Source organism: Grampus griseus, assembly GCF_964374135.1.
Source record: "Grampus griseus genome assembly, chromosome: 3".
NCBI lineage: Eukaryota > Metazoa > Chordata > Mammalia > Artiodactyla > Delphinidae > Grampus > Grampus griseus.
The window spans coordinates 7538734-7566000 of NC_139019.1; the positions used below are offsets into that span (position 1 = coordinate 7538734).

Genomic DNA, 27267 nt, shown 5'->3' on the forward strand with positions numbered 1-27267 from the left:
GTTGGACACCAAGTTGGTGTTGGAGGATTGCTTGGTGGCGTGGGAAAAAACCCCACAAGTTGGAACCGACTGACAAAATCTTTAGCCAAGAACTGGTTTTAAACTATACTCTGTACTCCACAGTGTCCTCGTTTCTTTTGCCAGTCTATAATGAATATCTCACCCAAGGATTCTTTTTCAAACATTTTGAAAGCTATTTAAATTTATAGCATATATTTATTGGATCATAAGGAACCCACTTAGCTCTTTAATGGGCTGCAAATGTTCTCACTGCGCCTTATACATCGGGCTCCCGCAGTGTCTGTGCGACACCCCGGGTACTCTGTGCAAGAGGAAAACAATAAAAATAGTAAGAACACAGCCATCGTCCTCCTGTGGCTTACCACCCATAACGGTTGTCTTGCTAACACCTCTGAAAGTAATAAGATCAATACTTGTACTAATTCTTAATACAATAATACTTGCACTCTTGTTTATTTTTTTCAAGGATGACAGAACCATCCTCATCCTAGCTTGCCAACCCTTGGTGGGCAAGTCCACGATCACCTAGCCTCATGCTGAGAGGGCCTGATTTTGATGGTACCCTTCCTCCCGTCTTGCTGCAAACATGTATCCTGTACCAAAGGGTGCTGATGGCTTGACCAAGTTCCTCCATCTGGTCCTCCAGCAGAGGCCTCCTCACCTGCCTGACCACTTTTGAGGGTCTGTTTTCCATTTTGGCTCCATCACTTTTGATTGGTGGTAATCAAAACCACCAGAGTCTGTCCCGCTGCAGGTGTGCCACTGGATCTGAATAATGTTTTCTGGAAGTGACTGATGCTTTTCTTAGTGGGGGCTCAGAGCCTGGGTGACTTCAGGGACTGAGGCCTCTAACAGGGCAGCCTTTCACAGCACCACCTACCATGGTTTCTAGATTGCAACTGATAAAAATAGTACTTTGCTTTGTTTTGTTATTGTTTTCAATGGAGATTTCTGTATCAAATCTTGAAAAATTATGCATTGTTTCTCCTAACCCATTCTTCCTCCTGAACCTGAATCATGTTTCTGCTCTCCTAATTAATTAGCTACTTCCAGTACATAAGTAGTGCATAAAATTCCAAATGTCAGTAGGCAAACAATAATAAAAAATCTAACCACTTCTAACTGTTGGTTATTGCAAACATAAGGTCCATTATACACAACTAGTGGAGGGATCCTTAATTCAAAACACATTCCCACCCTATGCCTGCCTAGATGGTCTCATGGAAGTCAGTAAGGTTGCCTTAAGTTAGCACAGTTATCAAGTATGGTAAACCGGAAGAAAACATTTGGTACCTACTTGCACCAGGAATTATACAAAGGATCACCATAATCTATATCTCTCACTTCGTCCCAGCTTACCCTTACCCCTCCCTGTGTCCTCAAGTCCATTCTCTACATCTGTGTCTTTATTCCTGTCCTGCACCTAGGTTCTTCAGAACCATTTTTTTTTTTTAAGATTCCATATATATGTGTTAGCATACAGTATTTATTTTTCTCTTTCTGACGTACTTCACTCTGTATAACACACTCTAGGTCCATCCAGCTCACTACAAATAACTCAATTTTGTTTCTTTTTATGGCTGAGTAATATTCCATTGTATATATGTGCCACATCTTCCTTATCCATTCGTCTATCGATGGGCATTTAGGTTGCTTCCATGATCCGGCCATTGTAAATAGTGCTGCAATGAACATTGTGGTGCATGGCTCTTTTTGAATTATGGTTTTCTCAGGGTATATGCCCAGTAATGGGATTGCTGGGTCATATGGTAGTTCTAGTTTTAGCTTCTTAAGGAAACTCCATACTGTTTTCCATAGTGGTTGTATCAATTTACATTCCAACCAACAGTGCAGGAGAATTCCCTTTTCACCACACTCTTTCCAGCATTTATTGTTTCTAGATTTTTTGATAGTGGCCATTCTGACTGACGTGAGGTGATACCTCATTGTAGTTTTGATTTGCATTTCTCTAATGATTAGTGATGTTGAGCATCCTTTCATGTGTTTCTTGGCAATCTGTATATCTTCTTTGGAGAAATGTCTATTTAGGTCTTCTGTCCATTTTTGGATTGGGTTGTTTGTTTTTTTGATATTGAGCTGCATGAGCTGCTTGTAAATTTTGGAGATTAATCCTTTGTCAGTTGCTTCATTTTCAAATACTTTCTCCCATTCTGAGGGTTGTCTTTTCATCTTGTTTATGTTTTCCTTTGCTGTGCAAAAGCTTTTAAGTCCGTGCAAATCTTAAATTCTACCCAAAGAAGACACACTCAGGTAAGCAAGTTTCCTGCCTGAAAGGCACGCCACATTCTGCAGGTTTCATTCATCACACTGCATGGCCCAACTCCCATCTCATAAACGTGAGTAAGCCCTGGCATTATAAAACCAGATGCCCATGGACTCAGGAAATGAGGGGATTTGCTCTTTGCTACAAATATATCCAGACAAAGGGGCTAAAAGTTATCCACTGCCTGGAGTCGGTTAGGCATCACAAAGTTTGTTAAGTCACTGTTCACCGTGAAGACATTTGCAATTGAAACGTCAAGACATTAAAAGAACCCTATAAGTATGGTGAGCATCTTTGTTAATTTTTTTTTTTTAAACTTCAGGATTTTACAATCGACTTTCTTAAAGGGAATGATACATTTCACCTTCATGGTTTTTACAAAGGGCCTTTTTAAACAGTTACATTACCCCAAGATCCAGGGGACACAGGTGGGGTTAAGATGCAGAGACTCAACAATGGGGCAAAGAGAGTCAGTGTTCAGTTAATAATTACATAAACTGTATATATCAGGAAAAGTGACTACTTCATGTTTGGTTCCCACTAAACTGTCAGCTTGCCTGAATTTCTTTGTCTAGTACTGAACTTGGTTAGTAGCGAGGCTTGGATAACAAATGTAAATCTGATCACTCAGTTTCCTGACTTATAAGTGGGGCTAATGATGCCCACTTCATAGAGCTGCTGAGAAGAGAAAATAAGACAAAGCACCTAAAAATAAATAATCCTAAAATAGTCCTCCTTCTTCATTTTATTGATGAAAATTAGGATGGGAGATGCTAAATAATTTTCCCAAGTAAAGCAGTAAGTGGTAAAGTGGACATGTAAACCCATCCCAATTGCCAGCCCTGTGATCTTTAGGAAAAAAAACCCTCAAAACAATTAGAATTGAATGGTCCCTGCCAAAGTCCAAGTAAAGCATAAAGTAACTGAACTTTTCCCTACTAGCAGTTTTCTCAAAAGCCAAAGAGGTTTCATGTGTTGGGATAACAAACCCATCAGAATTTGGAGGCCTGGATACAGGACCCAGTTCTAGTACTGATTAGTTATGAAAACTAAAGTTTCTCTAGTCGGAGGAGGTTGAGGCTTTGTATCTGAGGACTGGGGTTGGGAGCCCAGCTCGGCCACTAATCAGCCAGTGTCCTCGGCCTAATTATGTGCTCTACGGTTCAACAAATGCCCTTCTCTGTCTGTGGGAGAAGCTGTTACCAATCATAGCACAGTTGCCAGAATGCGACGAGATACGTGGGAAGCACTGAGCCCAGTGTCTGGAACTTGGTGGTTCTAAAAATTACACCCATGATGATGATGATGACAATGCTATGAAAGTTCTTCTCAGAAGAAAGGCCCTCAAGGGAAGCCTGCTGTTATGCATGAATGTCTCCCCAAAATTCATATGTTGAAACCCTAACCCTCAGGGTGTCTGTATTTGGGGTTGGAGTCTCTAAGGAAGTGACTGAGGTCAAATGAGGTCATGTCGGTGGGCCCCTGATCTCATAGGATTAGTGCCACTCCATGTTCACTGAGGAAAAAAAGCCACATGAGGACACAGTGAGAAGGTGGCCGTCTACAAGCTAGGAAGGGAGCTCTCGTCAGAAAGTGAGTTGGTCAGAACCTTGATCACGGACTTCTAGCCTCCAGAATTGCAAGAAAATAAATTTCCCATCTGTGGTATTTTGTTACGGCAGCCCGAGCTGACTAATACATTTGCTGACTGACCAAACATGAGTAGATGGCTTCATCTCTTTGGGTTTCAGCTTCTTCTGAACATGGGTATATGGGAGGAGATGATGTACAGAGCCCCTTACAGCTTGAACATGTGGCAATATTGTGATTTGTACGTGAATGGCCTCCACCTGCTCTTTATTCCCTCACAGCTGCCCCATGACATCCCATTCACCCCAACGGGAAATCTCACCACATTCCCAATTAGAGCTCAAATTCTGTTTGTGCATCTCCACTGCTCTGTGTCCTGGACCCCATTCATTACAGCGTCATTCATTAGGAGTCAGAGCTTCTGGGGACACAGAGTCCACCATCATTAGTACTAATTGAAGCTTGGATTCCCAACCTGCTGCATTGTGCTGGCCTTTTTCAGTCCAGGCTCAGGCGTCACAGCTGACAAAAGGCCCTTTTTCGGTCAGGCGCCTCAGTAGACAAAAGGCCTTGGTCTATTTACATGAGACAAGTCGAGTGTGGGGCTGTCCCCAGGGGCTGGGTGGCAGTGGCTCACAGCCGTACTGTGCACGCGCTGGGGGGTTACATCGCCCCAGCCAGTCTGTCTACACAAGGACTCTGCATGCTATGTGGGGGGATGATGGGAAGAGTGCCCCTTTGTCCCCAGAATTACCTGGAAGTTGGGGTTAGGGTTGGGATACGGTAGCCAGGCGGACCGAGAGCTCTCCTGGTACTTGAAGGGCCCGTTAAAGGCCTGCGAGATGGCGCTGAGGTTGAAGACGCACACGGCAGAGGCAGCGATGCTGTTCCTGGGAGCCGAGGAAGAGAAAGGAGAAGGCAGGTCAGAGAGCCCCGCTGTGATCCCTGTCCCAGGGCCCTCCCACGGGCCCTGGGTGCCAAGGAAGCACCTTCTAGGGGAAGACTCACCATTAGTTTCCTAAACACCCCAAGGATGAAGCTGAAGTGGTGAATGGTGTCCCCCTGGGGTTTCTTTATAGGGGAACAAACACTTCACTCTAGGAACACGGGTATTTAGCAGTTATGACACTCATAATCCTGCCAGATGAGATGAATTCACCCAGCCACAAGGGGAGTGACAAACGCTTTTGTCCCCATCAGCCTGGCAGGGCTCTCCCCACCTGTTCACCTGCTTACTTTAGCTGGCAGTGGGGCAATCTGCTGCTGCTGCTTTTTAAAAAAGCCCCACATAGGGCTTCCCTGGTGGCGCAGTGGTTGGGAGTCCGCCTGCCGATGCAGGGGACACAGGTTCGTGCCCCAGTCCGGGAAGATCCCACATGCTGTGGAGCGGCTGGGCCCGTGAGCCATGGCTGCTGAGCCTGCGTGTCCGGAGCCTGTACTCCGCAACGGGAGAGGCCCACTTACCGCAAAAAAAAAAAGCCCCAGATAGTTGTGGTTATATGTTATCCTTTAAAAAAAATACCAAATAAAAGCATTTTGCAAAAAGTGCCTGTCAGAGACCCTTCATATATATATATATATATGTATATATAATGTATCTATATATATATATATTTTTTAATTTAAAAAGAATTTTAAATTCAAAGGGTCAGAGAGAAACATTTGACACAGCACTGACACAGGACATCTTGAAGCCTTAATTTAGAATTCAAGCTGTACAGAATTGAAGGCTATAAATGAGAGGCTCTCAGAGTCCCGTGCCCTTTACTAAGTGGAAACAGCAATATTTTTTTTGTTGTTAAATAAATCTGCATTGTCAGCTCAGCTATGGTTTTAAAATTTCGTGTTAATGCTTTTAGCCAATAACATGTCTACTTATCCATTTTTTCCCCCCTGAATCAAAGAAAAAGTCATGAAACTCCAAAATGAAAATATCTACCTTAAACTTGGTTCATCTGAAAAACACTGAATAGGTGGTAGACACCTTCTAAAGGCTTTACAAACTCCAACTCATTTAAGCTTCATAAGGTAGGGGAAATTCATTGTTAGGAAATTGGGACCCAGTGAGGTCAAGACACCTGCCCCAAATCACCCAGCCACTAAATGGGGGAGTTGGACTGAAACCCCAGGTGGGTTGGTACCAAAAAAGGAAAATTTTAAATTCTTTGTGACAGCTCTGTGTGGATGGTAATAAAAAACACCCCCATGGAAGGTTAGAGCCTTGAGAGCAGGGGTGCATGTTCCCTCTGGAAGCTCCAGTACAGAGAAGAAAGTCTGGTGGGAAGATGCGTACCCCTCACTGCTGGCAAATAAACTGATAAACGATAAATATGAACTTATTCATATTGCTAATTTTACTCTTTTTTAAGAAGATGAGAAGTCAAATTGTGTAAGGAAGAATTAGCCTTTGGACATGTGACTGGACTTCAGCGAGAAGTCGAAGACAGCTCTGCTGGAGCAATAACGGCCAGCCAGACCCACAGGAGAGGCTCTACCTGGGGACCAGGTGACCACGCCTTGGCCCTGGCACAGTGACAGTCGAGGGCGGAGTGTTAATAATACCTCCCTGAGCCCTCTGCTGAGTGCCTGAAAGGGAGCATCTTATTTATCACAGGGAACCTCTAGACCCTGAGACCAGCCTGATTTTACAGATGTAGGAACCAAAGCACAGGGAGGTTACTGAACCCAAGTCACAGGCTGAGGGGAAGTAAAGCAGGATTTACATGGGGCCCGGGGGTTCATGCCTTTGACCCCATTGCTATGCTTCTTCCCGGGAAGGGAAGAAACTTATCGTCTCCCTGCTGGCATCCCATTTCTCAGTTCGCTGCGTTCACTCACTCTGAAGGGGGCTGGGCGGGGTCTCTGGTGTCACTCTGGATGTCCCAGTGGCTGCCAGCCTGAGCATCCCTGACAGGTGTTGGTGGACACTTCTTTTTGCCCCTCAGTGAGCTGAGGCCCATCGGTACAGCACATGTATGCCATGTGCACAACCAACACACACACACGCACTTTCCTTTTCTCCCTCTGCCCTTTAACTTGCGGTGATCTGAGAAGGGTCAGGGGCGAGGACTTGGGTGACTCCCCAGGAGCTCTTCCCCCGCTCTTCCTGGGATGGGCCTCCTGCTAGAACTGTGCATTACTCACCTTGCCTGTCCCTGCACGCAGGGGAGGCCAGCCCAGGTCTAGACTACTGTGACCTTGGGGCTGCGTCTGCTTAAAGCTGGGGTCGGTAGTCATAAGCCCATTTGGCTAACAGACCTTCAGTCACATATCGCAAGCTGGCCTCTATCAGTAGTCATGGTGATAACGTGGCCTTCATCTAATGCTCTGTTTTATTTCTTTACTTGTTTACAGCCCAGGCAGGTAAAAGTGGAGGTAGCCCCCGGCCCTTGGTGAGCCCAACAATATGGGAACTTAGAGTTTCCTTCCTTAATCTGCTGGAAGCCGCTGGTAGAAAAGTAGAGAAATTCCTCCTAGCTCTTCATCTCCTAAGGAGGGAAGAGAAATCAAAAGTTTTGCCCTCCTCCACTCCTACTACTACATTATCTGAGAGCCAGCATTTTTAGCTTTCCAGGAAAAAAACAAGCAAAACCTTCAGAGATTCTGTGGCAGGAGTGTACCACTTCCTGCAGCCCAACTCATGCCCTAGGGGTTGAGAAAACCCCACAGCCCTAGGGACAGAATGGGCTGGAAGAGTGAACTTTATCCCCATTCCCCAGTGCTAGGGACCTTGATGAATATACAGGGACAAACCAACCCTGTGAGCAAAAGCCCGAGAAAGCTTAGCCAGGGCATTTTTAGTTATCAATTCAGAGACGGGACATAACCGGTACCTTGAACTGTCATTTTCTTTCAATATGGAGCAAGTCTTACCAAGAATGCAGTCACCTCCTGAGAGGGTAAGAGCCAGGCAGAGACAGGAGAGGGAGCCCAGGCAGAACATATTATGGGCTTAGAGATGAAAAGATGAGAAAGTTGTTCCCAAGACCTAGTGACAATAAGTATTCAAGAGAGAAAGGGAGGTCTAGCAATTCTATTTCTGTTTGTATAGATGCCCCATACAGGATGATTTCCAACATGATGGGTATTTGCAACACTGAACCACTAATCTGGAATAGTCTGAAACGTATTTTTGCAAGTATCCAAATTGACTATCCACCCTCTTGGAATGGCCCAGACACAGTAATTTTATAACTTTTTAAATTGCTTGTTTCTGCCTGGAGCCAGGGGAATGAACAGCTCGGGAAGCCAAGCTCCCATTGTGTGTAAAACTGATGTCAACAGAGCAAGCGCACATCCGTCTTGTGCAGCCTATACTACTTCTTAAACAAGGTTTCAGAAGGCAAATCAACCTCAGAGGCTATACACTGATTTTTTTTAAAAGAAACTTATCAAGGAGAGAAAATAACCTCTGGGGTTGAAAACCAGATTTACAGGAAAGATGGGCGTAGTGGGGTTGGGGACGGGGAGGGAGCTGTCCATTTTAGTCTAATTTTCCTAACTTCATGTCACAAAGAAGACCCTTCACGAGTAAACGTCATTATCAAGCGAACGTTAACACTTCAGCTCAGCTGTAGGATGAACGGGAGGGGAGAGGAACAAGGAAGTAAGATGCAGATAAAGTGATTCTTCAGAAATGCAATTCATGGGCAAGCTTCTGATTGCAGAAGAGATGAAAAAGTAAGTTAGCAAGACTGGGGAAGCTGAGGAAACATCACAGAGTGGCCGACTGTCCTGGTTCGCCCAGGACCGAGAGGTTTCCCAGGATGCAGGGCAGTCCTCGGTGCTAAAAGCTGTGCAGTCCAGGACAAACCCAGATGGTTGGTCATCCCACCCCGTGGATCGGCACTTTTAACCCATCCTGATTCATATTCTTTACTTTGCATACAGATATTTGGCTTTTGTCCAAACCATTAGGTCACCAGGTAAGAGATTTCAAAGGTGACGCAAAGCAGGACCCACGCTGCAGAATCATCATGCCCACAGCCAATGCGGAGAAAAGTGGAGCTCAGAGCCTCTGTGATTCCTGGGGGTGGGGTGTGGTCTTGTGGAGTCTTAACACATCAGCTAAGAATAGACATTAAGTGTGGGGTTAATCTACACTCCACCAGACAAAGAGTGAATGAAAGACAGGCAACTTCATATGCTTTGCCTGGTCCAAACAGAAGTACCTCCCCACAAGAAATCAAATACTGTAATTTTTTACAAAAATATTTAAAAAGTAGAATCATCATTTTAGAAATGCCTAAGTTAGCCATCATCTAGAACATTAGCTTACAATGCAGCTATGGGAAAATGAGGTGCATTTCCTACATGAGCAGGGTTCCAGGTAAGAGTTACATTATCTCAAAGATCAAACTCTCCAGACAGCACTGCTTTCATTATGCAGTGACATGACTTGTGTATAGGAAAAAAAAAGACATCTAATACATTCCAGCATTTCAAAAAGTGCCCAGAGCACATCAGGAAGGAAAAACTTACAGAGGATAATTTGATGCTACCATGACATAAGGATCGATCAAAACTTTCTGATTAGCTTTATTTTCCTAATACCAGTCTCAGAAATCACATCACTTTTTGTAACATTTAATGCATACGCAAAATTTCTTTTGGCTGTTAGCCCAGTAAAAGAAGAAAGATTACTTTTAAAGCAACTTGTAAACCTCAAAGGTCAGAGAACAGTAGACTCATTCAGAAGGAGTAGAAAAGCAGGGAAGGAATGATTTCCAGTTACGTACACGTTGGTGGTAAAGATGCCGTAGATCAGATCCAGCTCAGGCAGGAAGAAGGTGCCCTGCAGCTCATTGTAGTAGAAAGGGAGCTCGCCAGGGCGGGAGCAGTTGAGACGGGCTTTCATGAACGTGGTCCATGTGTCCTCCAGCAGGAACCGGCCCCCGATGTCGTTCTTGCAAAGGCGGGCAGCTCTGGAGAACACGGTCTTCCCACAGTCATGCTCCACGGCGTTTTCGCGGAAGAAGAAGTAGGTGAAATTCCCGATGTCATAAGATGACACGAAGTTTGGTTCTAGAAACAACAGGAAAGAAGAAAAGTCTCAACCTACTGGACAGCACAGCAAACTCTGCTGGATATTATGTAACAACCTAAATGGGAAAAGAATTTGAAAAAGAAGAGATACATGTATATGGAGAACTGAATCACTTTGCTGTACACCTGAAACTAACACATTGTTAATCAACTATGCTCCAATCTAAAGTAAAAAGGTAAAACAGAAAAACAGGAAAGAAGAAAAGTCTCAGCATCCATGTGCTACTCCTTTGTGTCTTGCCTGCTCTGTGTTTCTTCCAAGGAGACCTGATTTTCTGCGGAAACCCACGGTTCTTATAGAAGAAACAGGAAGCCCTAAGAGCAACTTAGTGGTCTATGCCACTGGGTAGGACTCAGTACATGAGCTCTAAGTGACAGGAAATTGCCAGCGTGATTCCAAACATCACACATACGCATCCTGAGTTAGGGCAGGATAAACATCCTGAGTTCAGGCAGCACTTAGGTACCTAACATTAACACCACCAAAAACGGGCAGCAAAAATGTGCAATACACTCTAAAGCCACAGATAGCACTTCACTTGTAGACTCTTACATAATCTTCAGAAACAGTGGGAGAGGAACTGATTCACAAATGAAACAGACTCACAGACTTGGAGAATGAACTTGTGGTTACCAGTGGGGGAGGGATAGATTTGGAGTTTGGGATTGACAGGTACACACTGCTATGTTTAAAAGAAAATAAATAAATAAAAGATTAAAAAAAGGAAAAATAGGGCTTCCCTGGTGGCACAGTGGTTGAGAATCTGCCTGCTAATGCAGGGGACACGGGTTCGAGCCCTGGTCTGGGAAGATCCCACGTGCCGCGGAGCAACTGGGCCCGTGAGCCACAATTACTGAGCCTGCGCGTCTGGAGCCTGTGTTCCGCAACAAGAGAGGCCGCGACAGTGACAGGCCCGTGCACCGCAATGAAGAGTGGCCCCCGCTTGCCTCAACTAGAGAAAGCCCTCGCACAGAAACGAAGACCCAACACAGCCATAAATAAATAAATAAAGCGAACTGTCAAAAAGTAAAAATAAATAAACACTATTATATTAAAAAAAAGGAAAAATAAATTAGACACAGTGAGAGACTAGCAACTATAACAATAAAATAGAACAATTATTTCAATATACTATAATAAAGGTTATGTGAATGTGAAAAGAAAAAGAAACAGTGGGAGGAAATGAGATTAAAGCATGAAATGTGATTCAGAATATAGGAGTCTGGTATCATGTTTGTGTAGAAGACACCAAAATTCTTTGATTTTACTTATATACACGAGCATGACTTTGACATAAGTTATGTGCTTTTAGTAAGGACTTTAAAAATGTTTTCCACTTGTGAAAACTGAAACTATAAGGTTAGTGTCCCGAGTCAGCTTTAGCAACTCCTGTTACTATGGTGACCATGTAAATGTGATGATCAATTCTTATCTTCCTATTTCTGGGTTTCTGGGACATCCATTTAAAGGAGGGAAGTGTACTGAGATGGAGTCATTGTCTGGAAGCTTTCTGACCTCATGATTAGATTAAAATTAGGAACTTAGAAATTAAAAAAAATTATGGCAAACTTTTACTTAATCACCACTCTCATTAGGCATTCAGGAATTTATTATAGATTGTCAACTGAACTCCATTCATAGCATTGGAAGTGTTATCTTCACAACTTCCTGTTTGAGTCTATTGATGATAAGGATGATACCCTTTCAGATACAGGTGTGCCCTAATACTGATCTTTAATAACCAGGTTTGATTCTTACTCTTCTCTCTATTGCTAAGAGCTTTCCACTCCATTAGCAAATGTCTTAATTTATGGTGCAATTAGGATAATAGGACAATATCCTTTGGCGTTCAAAATTAATGGAAAGATATACACAACAGCTATATCCACAAGGCCATATTTCGGGGACAATTAGTTCTGTAGGACAATTCAACTGGCCTTGTATTATTCCAGATTCAATCAGACTGTACCAACAGACATGCTATTGGCGGGACAACTAAAAATATGTTTGGCTACAAAATGACCCATTAATGTTAAGAGGAATACCCGCCACAGGCTCACCTGAAATGCAGACAATGATTCAGAGGCTGACAGGCAGGTGGCACTGAGTACCCTGCTATTCTGTTCAGAAAGGCCAGTTTTCAGTCAAATTCAACTGAATTTCAATCAATATTTGCTGTCATCACAAAATGCTTCAATTTAATTCAACTTCACATTCTAAAAATGTAACAAATATTCTCCATTGTATATGTCATGTACTTTTCTCTTCAGCCCATGATATTGTTCTTAAGTCATGTTAAGTACATTAAGTAATAGAGAATTTCATAAGAACTGATTTTAATTTATAAACTGTCAAACATAGTGTCTGATCACTTGCTTTAACTTGAAATGGATATTAAAAAAAAAAAACCAAAACACCCTGGATTGCATTAACAGGTATGAGATGGAAGTTAGAAATATTTACTGTACAGTACGCTTTAATATCCTGGAAAGACGCTCACAAAAACAGGAGGTTACACATCTCCGGCTTGTGTTTTTGGAAAGTAAAGCAAAATATTGGGGGATTTTTGAACCTGTGTTCACTGTGAGTCTCACAAAGAGAATTACTCACTGAAGCAGATCCCAAAAGCAAAGGTGTGAAACAATTACAAAACTGTATTTAGTTTCTGAAGATAACATTCACATGTATGTCTAATTCTGAAGAGAACGCTAAATCATATGAGAGCAGGTTCTGCAGCCAGGCTCTTATAACCAGACTGCAGTTTGGTCCTTGTACTGAAAACAAACAAAAAACCACCATCATCAACAACAACAAACCTTATCTAAAATGAAGAAAACAAAGAAAGAAGATGCAGGACAGGTGTGTCTAGCTACAGGTCCCAGCACATGTGGACGAGGTATGAGGCAGAGTCCACAAGGTTTATCAAACACCCTCATGACTACCTACTTCTGCTATTAACTTGGGGACAAACAGCATGCAAACCACACAGTAAACAGTATGTAGGAAGTCTTGAGTAGGAAGTCGAGGAGCTGAAAAAGTAAAAAGATCTGCCTTGGTTTCTTCCAGCTCAAGGCTGGCCTATAGTTTAAAAACCCTGTCGAGTGCGAAACTCTTGCGTGAGGCTCTGAGCTGGGTGCTCCCCCTTCATAAGCTCAGTAAATGCACAGGAATTATAGAGGGAGATACTGTGTGACTCCTCCCATTTCATAGATGAAGACACTAAATCCTGGAGGTTAAGGAACCTGTCCAAGTTCACACAACCAGCAATGGTGGTTGGGTTATGTCCCAAATCCAGACCGTCTGACCTCACAGCCTACACACGTACCCTTATACTACACTGAAGAAAATAATGGACTGCAAGAGAACAATCAGTTACATTAACAACAACATTCAAGAACAGGACTTGGAATTCTGGGCAATGCTTTAGAAACCAAAGTGGTGAGTGGATTTACTCAGAACCAAGGTGAGGAGGGCTTGGGAACAGACCAGAGGGGAAGACAGATGCCCGGATGAATGTTTACTCTGGAGCTATTAGAGACATCAAGGCTGCCACAGAAAGAAGAGCAGGAAGAAGAAGCCAACAATCCAAAGGCTTATTAAACAAGAATATTGCTGGGAAGCGTTTGCCCCAACTCCAGAGATGACGTTTCCAATGATGCCCACCAGAGCCTGGGAGTGCCCTCCAGGGACCATGAGAGCCTCTCTCTGTGTTCGTCATTTTCACTGTCCAGCCACTGAACAATTTCACCCAGATATCTCATATGGGAGGAGTACTGAATCATGCCAAGCAGATTAGCCCACGGCTTCCTCTTTCCATGGAGAACCTCCAATGTCTCTCCAAACCACTGCAAACCCACTTTATGATAGGGTGACAAAGAGCCTTTTAGATAGAAATGCTCAACTATATTTTTTCCTGCTGGGAAAACAAGGGAAGAATTTGTGCCTTGTACGTAGTGTATGTGTTTCTCTAACTCACCACATATTACAGGTCCTTTTAGTTGGGGAGCTAAACTACATTTGGAAACACATCCTGCGGCCCCACAGTGGTCCTGCAGGCAGATGATGGGCCCTGACTGGGTGACCTGCTGTCACATCAGGAGGCTCCCGAGACTTTGGAAACTCAGCCAGCATCCTATTCCTTTTCCAAAGATAGAAGAAAAGCAGAAATAATTGTTAAATAGACAGCCAAGTAGCTCTTGCATTGATAGATCTAAATCTGGAGGTAGGGGATGTTTGAATCTCACCAGGCAGGATAATAAGATGCATATTGTTTCCACTCCATTGTTGAAGTTCTGTCTCTTGTTAAAATGCAATTCACCATAAGCTAGTATCTGTCACTCCTGAGTGAACTGAACGAGCCATAAATCAGTCAATGGCCTCCCTGTCTACAATGAATGTGAGTTCATGAAAGAGCTCCTTTATTCATTATTATTATTAGAGCTACACATGAATAGAAGGTGCTGCTAATTCAGAATAAAAACAGACATGAGCATGTGTCAGCTTATTACAAATATATGCATGGAAAAGCTGGTTTTTTCCTCATGTTTTTAAACATATTGAGTTACGGACTACAGAGTGTTCTACAAAGTATGTCAGGTTTTAAGAAGAACTGTGCTATGACATGAGGACCTTTATTTGGCACATTGACTTACATAATAGTGATCATGCGGATGGGAGTACTGAGTAGGGAAACACAGTATAAATAAACATGAACAATGAGAAGAGCAAAAGTATCAACATCTCTGAGAAGATTCTGACCATGTAAAACCAAACACTGACCATCCTGATGGATCCTTCCCCTCCGTCTTCTGTCTATTCCAATGCCTACTGCATCTGTCTGGAGGGGCACCAGGTTCAATGGTCCAATCTGATGACTGACTAGATCACTGAGAGGCTCTTGATATAGAAATATTTGTCTAAATTGATGAAAATGGACATTAAAAGGAAAGGAATTCCAATTTTCCAACTCTATAAAAATCTTACTAGCATCAAAATCTATCAAAATTATTTTGCAATCAAAGGCCACCTTGTGATATACCTGTCAAAGGCAGACTAGAAAATGGTGGGGTGGAGCCTGTATGGGTTGGACCCCGCCCATCCCAGCTTGAAACCCTGAGCTGGACCACTGACATCTGGAATGTTCCTTTATCCTGCAACAATTCGACCTAAGGATTAAAGAGACTGGTACAAAGTAGCCTCGCAATAAATGATGGTTATAATTTTTATTTCATGATTTACTTTTTTTTTTTTTTTTTTTGCGGTACGCAGGCCTCTCACTGCCGCGGCCTCTCCCATTGCAGAGCACAGGCTTCGGGCGCGCAGGCTCAGCGGCCATGGCTCACGGGCCCAGCCGCTCCGTGGCATGTGGGATCTTCCTGGACCGGGGCACGAACCTGTGTCCCCTGCATCGGCAGGCGGACTCTCAACCACTGCGCCACCAGGGAAGCCCTCATGATTTACTTTTGATTTCCTTTTTAATAATTTCTATTTAGTAGAACTTCACATAATGATAATGAGTAATCAAACATGTATATATTAAAGGTGATCAGAATTTGGGAAACATAAATAAAGCCAGGCTGAGTTTTTAAAATAGCAAGCGATTCCACAAAAAAGAAAGGAGTTAATGGAAACAATATTTAGACATGACACACAGTGAGCCAGAGGTTTTCCGTTCCCTAATTTGTTGATGTCGGTTACAACGAAAACCATTTCTGTGCATATTCCTAGATTTCAGATACTCTCTTTATTGTGAACAGTTTCCCTTGTCACAGCTACACGAACATGTGCTGCAGAGGGTTCCAAAGTAAAGCTAATTTTATCTAGAGATTTATTAAGAGGGGATAATTAAACCAAAACTAAATTAAGTAAAAAGTGGTTGAAAAGCCATTGATATACTAGAATTCTTTCCTTAAGATTTCTAGGAAAAGATTAGATATATAGATATATAGATAGATAAATAGATATAGATAGATGGATAGATATACATGTTTGTGTGTGTATGTTTTTTGTGTGTGGCATACATATGTATAGGATTGAGGTATATGTATATATGGCTCAATACTTCCACCTACTGGCTGTATGAACTTAGTCAAATTACTTAACAACCTACATTCTCAGTTTCCTCCTTTTAGAACGCTGATAACAATACCCAAAATGTAGTATCATTGTGAAAAGTCAAAGGCAATGCATGCCAAGTGCATACCACTTGGTCGCTAATCATCAAAATATAGGTCACTATTTATTTATATATATAAACTATCATATAAACAATAAATACATAAATTAATAATAAACATATACAAAAATATATAAATGAATACAAATGCATATGTTGGTAAACATACCATCAGTATTTACTTAACAAGTTAACTCATTAGATTTGCATTCTGTATATCAAATTAGGGTCTGTGTTCCTTTCAGAAAATCTGGAACCAAACATGGTGGAGGGTCTGTGGTAGAGGTGGAGCCTTGCGTGCCAGCCAGAGCACCTATATCACCAGGTACTTCCTTACCACCCACTGTGGGGCTGTCCTACTGTCCTGGGCCCCCAGTATTCCGCAACCCATGCCCTCAAGGCCATTGTAAGGCAACAAACAAGAAACAGACCAATGAGCCATTACAGTGAGGAGAAGACTATGGGGGCCAGGGCAGCGAGGTGAATTCGAGAATCAGAAAGGAGGGGAGCAGGGAAAGGGCAGATGCCAGGTTCGGATGGGGCTCCAGGCCAAGAGCAGGAGAGAGAGCAGCCGGAGAGAAGACCCTAAGGGTGGCCAGGAATGGAAGGACGCTAGTGTTGGCACAGAAGGAATCAATAGGACAGGCGGCAGAAGGCGGGGCCGGGCCAGCGATCCACAGAAAGGAATCTGGAATTCAAGGGCCACTGGAGAGACACTGAAGAGTTTTAAAGACAAGCTTATGACCCAAATTTCCGTGTGTGTGGTGGCAGTGTCAGGTGAAGGTGGGAGTGGGATGTGGTCCAAGCGTGTCCTTAGTGATCACTGACATAGTAACATGAGCTTTGGAGCCCCAGGTCCTTCACTCACTGAGGCCCCGGCAGAAAGAAAGCCATTGCTAAATCATCTTGGGAGGACGAGAAACATGGCTCCAGCAAACATGATTCCTTCCTTCTTCAGGGGACCATAATCTGTTGAAAGTGTGTTACTTATATAGATTTGCTGGTTCAAGTAGGAGCAACTTGTACCACAGGGACACGTTGCTGTCTCTTCCCAAATGAGAACTGTCACCTGTACATCAGCTGTACCCTAGGAGCCCAAACTCTCACCAAGCATTCTCCCTCTCTCAGGGTCAACAGGAGCTCCATTAACTGGCTATTGGTCCACCTGTTCTAGCTCACAGGGCCAGAGACATCCTTCTCTATCCTGCTGGCTCACTCCATTCCAAGCACCAAGCCCCTGGCAGCCTTTCCAATCTCCTGTAAGATTCAACTAAATCACACAGTCCAGGGCTCAATTGGTTATAAGGAATTTCATGACTATGTATTTCTGAAGATTTTCAAAGCTTCAAGTTTCCATTGACCATGTTTATTTTTTCTTGATTATATTTTAAATGTATAGGTTCACTTCTTTCAGGAATTAATCATTTTGCCTGCTGAATTGTAAAACGTAAGGAGTTTTTAAATTGGAATATTAACTTAAATTCAAAGATCTTAGAGATATTTTAATGCCTGTAAAATATTTTTAAAGACTAAGAGGAAAACATGCAAGATTTAATTGAAAGAAAATACTGGGCTACAACACTGTGCAGTTAGAATAAGTAAACTCGTATGATGGCTTGGTTTTTGTCTCCTGAGCTGATCAGGGCCAGGGCAAGAAAGAAGACAAAAACACAGAGATTATACCATCCAATGTTCAGCAGTGAATGAAAAAATGTGAGAGGCCATTGACTTAGGGAAAACAAGAAGTTTAATACAATAATATGGAGACAAATTTACTGAAACACAGAGAACTGAATATCTTATAAACAGGATGACAATATGATTTATGCTCCAAACTGGAAATCTTTTGAGAGGGAAAAGGAGTAATGTTAATCATGCCAGATGTCAGGAGTGATCCAGGACTGTCACCAGGAAACAGCTATGATGTCTAGACAATGAACATCAAAACATTTTCGTGAGTGGTTATATAAGTACTAGTAAATTTCTATATAGCATATTGTGCTCTCTATAATGGGGCATATCTTCTTTGCGGGGATCTTTATTTTTTTTACGCAGGTCTCCATATGCCTTAGTGTATACAGTTGGTGCCTCTGGCGTCATAATATCTTGATGGGGGAAGGAAGAGTGGGATTTATCCATTCTCTTTTTTTTAATAAATTTATTTATTAAATTTATTTATTTTTGGCTGCATTGGGTCTTCGTTGCTGCACGTGGGCTTTCTCTAGTTGTGGTGAGCCGGGGCTACTCTTCACTGCAGTGCACGGGCCTCTCATTGCGGTGGCTTCTCTTGTTGCAGAGCATGGGCTCTAGGCACGTGGGCTTCAGTAGTTGTGGCTCATGGACTCTAGAGCACAGGCTCAGTAGCTGTGGCACATGGGCCCAGTTGCTCCACGGCATGTGGGATCTTCCCAGACCAGGGTTCAAACCCGCGTCCCCTGCACTGTCAGGTGGATTCTTAACCACTGCACCACCAGGGACGCCCCATCCATTCTCTTTTGAAATGTGTAAATTGGAAGTCCAAATTGCAACTGAGCAAGACCCTTCCCAGGACAAACGCCCCACCCCCGCTGTCCTCTGCCTGCCTCTTGTCTGTAAAAAAAAAAAAAAATTTGGCCAAAGAATAAATTTAATCAGAGAAATGGGAAAATACAGAAGCAAAGGAAAACAGTCAAACAAGACAAAATAATAATCGTTTAGCCATTAAACAAAGTCAAGGACCTTTATTTCCTCCTCAAGGGCTATAGATAATATTCTGAGCCATGTCCTTTGAGGTGGTTTGCAGATACTGAAGTCCCCACCAGGTGGAAGAAATTAACTGTACGCTGCCCACCAGCACAGAGACCCCAGACTGGGTGGAACCAGAAGGTCAGTGATGTTGACTCCTGGCTACCTCACCACCACTCAATCTGAAAAAGATCCACGAGTTGATCATGTACCTTGCAACTCTCTCCTCAGCACATGGCCCCTTCCTCATTTCCCTGTTTAGTCTTTGAGCAAAACCTGGGGAGTGGGAGTTGGCTCCTGGGGACATGAGTCCACCTTCTCCCCAGAATGGCTGGCTTCCTCAATAAAGCCATCTTTCCCTTTACCTAACATTTGTCTCTCAGTATTGGATTCTTGAGGAACATGCAGCCGAACCTGAGTTCGGTGACAAAATGACTTATTGGCAAGTATAGAGCCTTCATCACAACACTAAAGGGATTCTGTGGCTGCCCAACTTTCAGAAACTCAGCACTCAATGACTGGGACAGAACACACTATTTTCAAAGAGCACAATAATTGATTCCTTCCTGTCACCTACCAGAGGTTTGTGTCCATAAAGGGCTGTGTTAAATAACCCCACAGGCTCTTCTTCTTTGGGTTTAATAACTCCAGCTCATTCCATCTCCTTTTGCAAGTTTTCACCAATCAAGAAGCACCGGCCACTATTTCCAAAGTCCCTGGATCCCACTTCCATGGCAACTTGTGCATGAAAATGTGGACATCAGGAGAGAGACGAAGGCAGCTTATGGTGGCAGTATTTCCTAAGATGTTGACTAAACAAAGGGGAGGCCAGAAGTCCACAGAGGGGGAAGGATCTGTCTTCAAATCCTAGCTCGTGCATGCTTCAGCATGTAGCCCTGGTTCAGATAACACCTATATGGAGTCTCCCAACCAACTGTAAGTTGAAAAGAGCCACTGTGACTCCCCCTTGCACCTGGAGTAACAACTGGATGTACCAGAGGCTCCAGCAGGTGCACGGACAGGCAAATGGTATGCAGGGAGGCCATTTATTTAAACCCTTTTCTGACCCTATAAAGATCATCAGACTTGGTTTACAACACTCTTTCCAAAGGGTGTTTACATCCATCCCACACAAGACAGACAATCTGCCCAACGCCCTCTGATAGGTTTGATCAAGCCTGAACATTAGAAAAGGGCAGCTCGTCATGCGGGGTCTCACGTCACACAACTTTGCTCCCATGCTCTAAGTCCACGTGCCATCACCTTCACAAGTTGAAACTTCACGAGTCAGCTGTCAGCTGTTAGCCTTTCAGCTGCAGTACTGAACAGAGCCCACTGTTCACAAGGACGGCCCTCTGAAAGCATCTCCCCAGGTGCTGTCTGGTGAAGTACAAAACTAGGCTGCTGACGACACAGTCGTGGTTTTTGTTCTGGGTTTTACCTAGCTCCTTTTCCTTGGTAAACCCTACAGATTTCCTAAACAAGCACACTTCATTCCCAGGCCCCTCTTGTCTTTATTTTGCTTATCTGGGAACGGCCTGCATTTATGAATTTCCTGCTTTCGCAAATCTTGTCTGTCCAGGGAGAGCCTAGTGCAGGCTGTTCACACCTTCAGGGACTGCACTGTGTAGACTGCCAGAAAGTGATCTCACTGTCCCCAGGATGGAGCCCAACAGGGTCACCCCAGCCTGGCCATGTCTGGACCCCCAAGAAGTGGTGTCTGCGCCCAGGGAGAAGCAGGGAGCTCCACAAAGCACCTGTCTTCATGATAAGCAGAAACTCTTTTTCCTTGATTTAAGCACAGAAGGATTTTTCTCCCTCCCAGTAAGTTATCTTTAATCACTAGAAGGTTAATCATTGTATTTTAAAGACCTCAAAGAGTCTATTTAATGTGTGGGTAACATCGATAGAGTTATTTCAAACTAGGAGAATTTGAGATTGTTACAGACAGAGTTTTCTTGACTGGAAACATAATAGCTCATTAAAAATGATACAATGGGGCTTCCCTGGTGGCGCAGTGGTTGAGAGTCCGCCTGCTGATGCAGGGGACGTGGGTTCGTGCCCCGGTCCGGGAAGATCCCACATGCTGCGGAGCGGCTGGGCCCGTGAGCCATGGCCGCTGAGCCTGCGCGTCCGGAGCCTGTGCTCTACAACGGGAGAGGCCACAACAGTGAAGGCCCGCGTACCGCAAAAAAAAAAAAAAAAAAAAAAAAAGATACAATGGATTTCAAGTGTGTTTTCCTCCAGGTGGAGGTCAAGTCTGGAATCTCAGAGAATGGGAAGAAGCAGCAGAGTTCTGTGGAGAAAACCCAAGAGAGAGACAAACGCTGCCTCCAGGGAAGGAAAATAAGCAGGTTGCTGCCTGCCAGTGAGATTAGGCCCCCAAAGATGTCCATGCTGAAAGCTCACTGACAGATTCCTTTTTCCAAGTTCCTATCGAGGTTTTAGTCCATGTGTAAGCACGCAGTTCCCCCAGAACCCACAAACTCAATCTGTACGATGCTACTTTGCAGACGTATTTTTTTTCCCTTTTCATGGGTTGACTGTTTCCCCGATTTGATTGCCAGTTTCTTGAAGGCAAGTTTGACAGCTTCTCTATTTTAAGCATAGACCATTAAACATGTATTACCCTGCTTTACCATAATCATTTAATAAGGGTTATTAACAATTAGTATTTTAATGCGTTAAGGCTGTTAAGGTACTTCTCTAAACACGTAAGTTTGTTTGAAGAGCGATTTTTGCACAGGGGAAAAAATCCGATTTTGAAACTTATAGTCGTGACCAAACATATAACTCAATGTTTCAAGTTCCTCCAGAACATTATCCAATTAATCATACTGTCTTTGATAACTAACTGAATACATAATGGTTGAAAATGGGAGTCCAAATGAGAATGGCAAAAGAAGATTCTTTACATGTTTGGACCCGCATCAGTTTCAAACATACAAATCTATATTTTTAAAGTTCTGGGTTACAACTCATATGACACGTTCCCTTTGTTAACAACAAAATTCATATTTCTGCCACTTATGAAACGTGCCTATCTTCTAGTCATTCAACAAATACTGATGGAGTCTCAACTGTGTTTCAGGCACTATATGAAATGCTGACCACACAACAATGGATCCCACCTAATCCCTGCCCTCAAGGAATTCAGAAACTCATGGGTGGGGAAAACAAAGATGTAAACTACTCATCTATTAGTTCACTTATTCAAAAATGATGTAGTGGGTGTTTACCATGTGTCCAGCACTGTTGAAAATATACGGGATCCATCGGTGACCAACAAGTAAGCCTGGCCACTAGGGAACATTCATTCTAGTGGAGGAAAGGAGACAAGTACTAAAAGCATAACACTAAGGATAAAAGTCTAACGTGACTAAGGGGAATCAAGAGGGCCAGACGGAGGAGGGGGTCGTTTCAAATAAGGTGGTCAGCGGCGAGGTCCCATTGAGAAGTGGCATTTGGGCAAAGATAATGGAGCTAAACCCACTGGCCAGCTGGATTGCCTGGGGCTGAGAGCTCTCCAGATAGAACAGGGACCAGCAAACTACAGCCATCAGGCCAGATCCTGCCCGCTGGCTATGAATAAAGTTGTATGTGCACGCAGCGTGCATTGGTGACGGCTGCCTTCATACTACGATGGCAGAATTGAAAAGCTGCAACAGAGACCATACGGATGCAAAATCTAAAATATTCGCTCTCTGGCCCTTTATAGAAAACGTCTGCTAATCCCTGGAAGAAAGGAGGGAGCCAGTGGCAATGCATGTAAGAGGTTAAAGCAGGAGCAAGGGTGGGTAGGAGAGAGCACAGGGAAGCATCGGGGGCTGGCCAGCACTGCCTCAGCTTTCTCTGCAGGTGAAATGGGGATGCGAGCGGGGTTGGAGCAGGACAGGGGCCACGCGCTCCAGCATCGTGGGGTGAAGACAGCCATGCACAACACCCGTCAAGAAGGGATGAAAGGGACCCACCGAGTCTTGGGGAAACTGCAACTTCAACTGAAGCTACGGAGGAGCAGGAATTACGGATGAGGCAAAACTCAAGGGAAGAAAGAACAGTATAAACAGCACGTGGGAAGGAGCATGGTGAGGAAAGCACAGTGCAGCCAGGGAAATGCACACTCCGCCTTAAAGCATGCTGAGAGGGCACGTGGGCAAAGGAGCAGCGGAGTCAGATCACACAGGCTGGGAAAGAGAAAACCCGATGAAGGTGTCACAGCCAGCCCTGCTCTCCTCTCCACGTCAGCCCTTGCTGGCAGCCGATGCACGGCCACCACCTGGGTCTTGCTGCACTGGTGCAGGGGCGCAGGCGGGACACCCACTCATTGGTGGACAGCTGTAATGGTGGTGGTATCATAAGACAATGCACCTGGAACTCTGGTATTAGATCCAAGGCACTTAGCTTGCTCAGGGCAGGTTGCTGGAACCCTACCATGTAGTATTTACGCTGGGTCTCTGGGAGGTGCGGTGGGAAGATTAGAGGCTTGGTAGGTCCTTACTCAGGGCTCTCTGTATCCTGGCAGGACGTCACCCTGGACAGCCTGATGTCACCACTTGCCTGAAGAGTAGCCCTGAAGCAAAGGAGGTCCCCAGAGGCTTGGGTCCCTGAAGGGTCATGACTTGCCATGTTTGTCTACATGTTCTGACATTCTGAAGAGCATCCTTTGTGCCGTGTGCTTCTCTTGCTCTGGAGGGTCACAGTGCTGAGCTTTGCCAAGCCTTCACTGCAGCCCTTTGAGGGAGTAATTCAGACACAGAATGAGGGGGATGAAATCCACTTTAGAATGCTGCCTAAGAGAGAGGCACCCCTTCCCCAGAGATCGCGAGGTGGAGGAGGGATGCACAGTGGATAAGGCTGCAGTTTAAGTGGATGGACTGTCCACCCCAGTGCTCTGGAGCATGGAAGGAGGAAACGGGTGCAGGCCGGCTCTGCCCTGGGCGAAGACAACAACCCCTTGAGCCCTACCTGATGACTTCTGACGCTTTTTATTGGGAACAAGAAGGGAACACTGTCTGTCGAGAACGAGGAGAACACAGCGGAGACCAGGAGACTGAGTGTGGCCAGAGGATTCACCCGCAACACAGAAAGAGACGTAACAGTGTCATTGGAAAATAAGACGCAGAAGTTTAAGATTTCAACATTTGAGCGTTTCCTGATTAGGGCACTATTGCGGGTTGCATTGTATCCCCCCAAATATATGTCGGTACCTATAAATGTGACCTTGTTTGGAAGTAGGGTCATGGCAGATATAATTAGTAAAGACGAGGTCATACTGGGATAAGGGGGGCCCTAATCCCATAGGACCCATGTGAGGGCACAGAGCCACAGGAGGAAGACCGTGTGAACAGAGGGAAAGACTGGAGTGTTGCTGCCACAAGTCAAGGGATGATGAGGGCTGTGGAGCTACAAGAGGTGAGGAAGGGCCTCCCCTGGAGGCTTCAAGGAGAGCACGGGCGGCCGACACCTTGATCTTGGACCTCTCGCCTCCAGAGCTCTGAGAGAACACATTTCTGTTCTAAGCTACCCAGTTTGTAGCACTTCGTGGCAGCAACCCTAGGAAACAAACAAAACAAACACAGCCAGCGTCCAAAACGTCGCTGAAGGCATGGCTTGAGGCAGTGAAGTTGGTTGGTGCCTAGCTGCTAGCTGAGGAGGGAGATGCCTGGCACAGGGCTGGCAGAGGCGAACAAGAAACGCTAGCGACCACTGTACCGCTCATGCCATGAGTTTGCCCTGTACGAGTTAATTAACCCAATTATGGAAAGGGTCTACCTCCCTGTACAGGCAAATTATCCTGTACACAATTTAATCACAGCAGGGAAGCTGAAAACAAAAATTCTGCTGACCACGGTTCACAGGTGCTATCCCCCACACCTCCCCTGCCAAGAAAGTTCTCTTTCGTCAACAGAGAAATGTTGGCAGAAAACTGGTAAATGTCCAAACCAAAGACAGGAGCTCTGCTTATCATAACCTGTAAGCAGCTGTTAGCTGAGTGATGGCCTCCCAGGGACCCTGAGCCCTGTAGACACCTGGAGGTACTGAGGATTGTGCAGTAGGTGAATGTGTCTGGGGGACCTGGATGTGGCAGCAGCAGGACATGGCAGTCAGGAGAGTCCAGCCCAGAGGGGCAGCAGGGGGCACAGTGGGGAAAGCACAGAGGAGGCTTGTCCGTGTCAGGAAAGATGGGAAACAAGAGGCTGGTAGGTGTCAGTAATCAGGAACCACAGCCCAAAATGTTCCTCCACGAACCCAGCCAACAGACATTTACTCACTGCCACTACGCATCCGATGTCGTATCAGACTTTGGGGAGTTCTCAGTAATTACGTCTATTTATCGAGTACCTGCTGCATGCCACCAATATTCGTCATATCTTCATGGTCTGATTTTTTATCTCACAACTGCCAGGTCCGGCGGCAAGTTATTTCCAGGTTGCAAGCGAGGAAACCGAGAATTGAGACAAATCAGCATCCTGAAGGGTGAGCACTGATTCGCCGGCAGGACTTTCCACCTCCAAAGCCTCCATCCCCTACCTTCTTATACGACCACTGAGCCCACGAAAAGACAGTGACCTCTGCCCAGATAACCTTGTAAGTTAATAGGTGTTTGCTACCCTTCTCTCTATCTCCTGCTCTTGACCTGGGATGGAGGGCTGCCCTTCCCCAGCTCCTGGGGCCTGGGTTCTGGGATCTGCAAGTAATAAACCTTGTGACTGTACTTTCCTTGTGTGAGTGTACTGAAACCACACCTTCAATCAAAGCCCCAGGGTTTTCACTTCCCCAAAACGGGAGGTTGGATGCTGAGGAAGCTGCCTGCCAACCCCACGTGGAAGCTTGTACCTCTTCATTCAGCAGGTCATAATCTGCATATTCTTAACACACCAGCCCTGGGATTTTCCAACACTAAGCTCTATCAAGAACAAATCTAACTCTCTGATCTCCATTTACTGGGCACCTAATATCACACAGGAAATAGGACTCTTCTTGGATACTGCAGAACTAAGGGTGTTTTTAGTTTCATTGCATTTCTTTGCCTTTGTCTCATGGAAGAGGGAGGAGATCTGAGCATTTTTATAAAAAGATGGTGATTATCACCAGAGAGCAAGAAATTTAAGGATATGGAAAAAAAGGATAACAGGTAAGGCACCAACCTCCAGTAAAGAAAGAAAATTACTCCAGAGCACAGTGGAAAGAACAGAGACAGGGTGTCTGGTCAAAGGGCAGATGGAAGGAAAAGTGTGGATTCCAAGAACAGTGAGAATAAATGTCCCTGCATCCGGGCCCAGCAGGGGCACAGAGGCAGAGCTCAGTGGGGCTCAGAGGCCAGAATCTATGCTGGAGGGAGAGTCAGAGCAGAAAACCAGGGCCAATCAGAGGTAGAAATGATACCTCAGGGTTCAGTAGAAGAAAATGTCCCAAGAGAACACAGGAGAGGGAATCAACACTCAACTTGAGAGCCTCAGGGCTCTCTGTGCTCTGCCCTGGGAGTGAGGGCCTTCCTAGTGGCGAACAAGAGGGTGACACTCCCTGAGGACAGCGGGACAATTCAGCGCCATGCGAGTTATGATGACACCGTGAGCAGAGTGGCGGCTCCGCCGTGTTCACCTTGGACTTATTTGCAATCGCCACAGTTGCTGGATAATATCATTTATGATTTTAGGACATATATGCCTACAGTGACTGTGGAAACCCTGGGTGAGCTCTTCAGCTGTGCTTATGACATCACCTGACTCTCAAATGGGAAAGATTACACCCAGAAGGTTAACAGCATCTGAGCACCTGATCAGCCTGGGCATCTAAGTCACATGGAAAGAAACAGTGTTTCTAACTCATGCCATAACCTGAATTATGTTCCCAAGATATTCTTCAGGGTGTCGCTTCCGGGGAAAGAAAGAGATTGTACTCCGAATTAATTTTTACTTCGCTTTCAGCAAACTCTAAATGCAATGCTTGTGGCTGGGGAATAAGTCATTTTGATTTTTAACTGGAAACTGCTTGGCCAGTAAAACTCAACAAATGAATAGAAAGAACTTTAAGCTACACAGATGAAAGAAAGCATCAGAGCGGAAAGGAAACCTTCCACAGAGAGTCGAAAGGTCCAGTTGAAACCAGTTCAACAGAAATAATGTTAACCTAGGGAATCTAGTTAGTGCTTTGGTTTGAGAAAACAATTCACGTTGCCCTTTGGAAGCTCACGGAGTCATTCAACTTGCTGAAGAAACTGGATGAAGACTCTTTTCTCTACAAGGGAGTCTTTTAAAGGCAAACTGTGATGGCTGGTTTGACTATCTTATTTGACAAAATGCTCGTGTGTATATATACACATATGCATAAATATGCAGACGTGATCATTCTAAACCAGTGGTTCTCAAAGAGAGGCAATATTTCCCCCAAGGAATATTTGGCAGTTTCTGGACAAAGTTTTTGTTG

General features: G+C 44.5%; 1 protein-coding gene across 1 annotated transcript in view; it reads right to left on the minus strand.

Annotated features, from left to right (window-relative positions):
* SEMA5A (semaphorin 5A) overlaps positions 1-27267 on the minus strand; it is a 349482-nt gene that overhangs the window by 129533 nt on the left and 192682 nt on the right. The window contains exons 8-9 of the mRNA XM_082652404.1: positions 9634-9919; positions 4650-4785 (exon numbers count right to left, since the gene is read on the minus strand). Coding sequence (XP_082508530.1) covers positions 4650-4785; positions 9634-9919 — 422 coding nt within the window. The remainder of the gene's footprint in view (positions 1-4649; positions 4786-9633; positions 9920-27267) is intronic.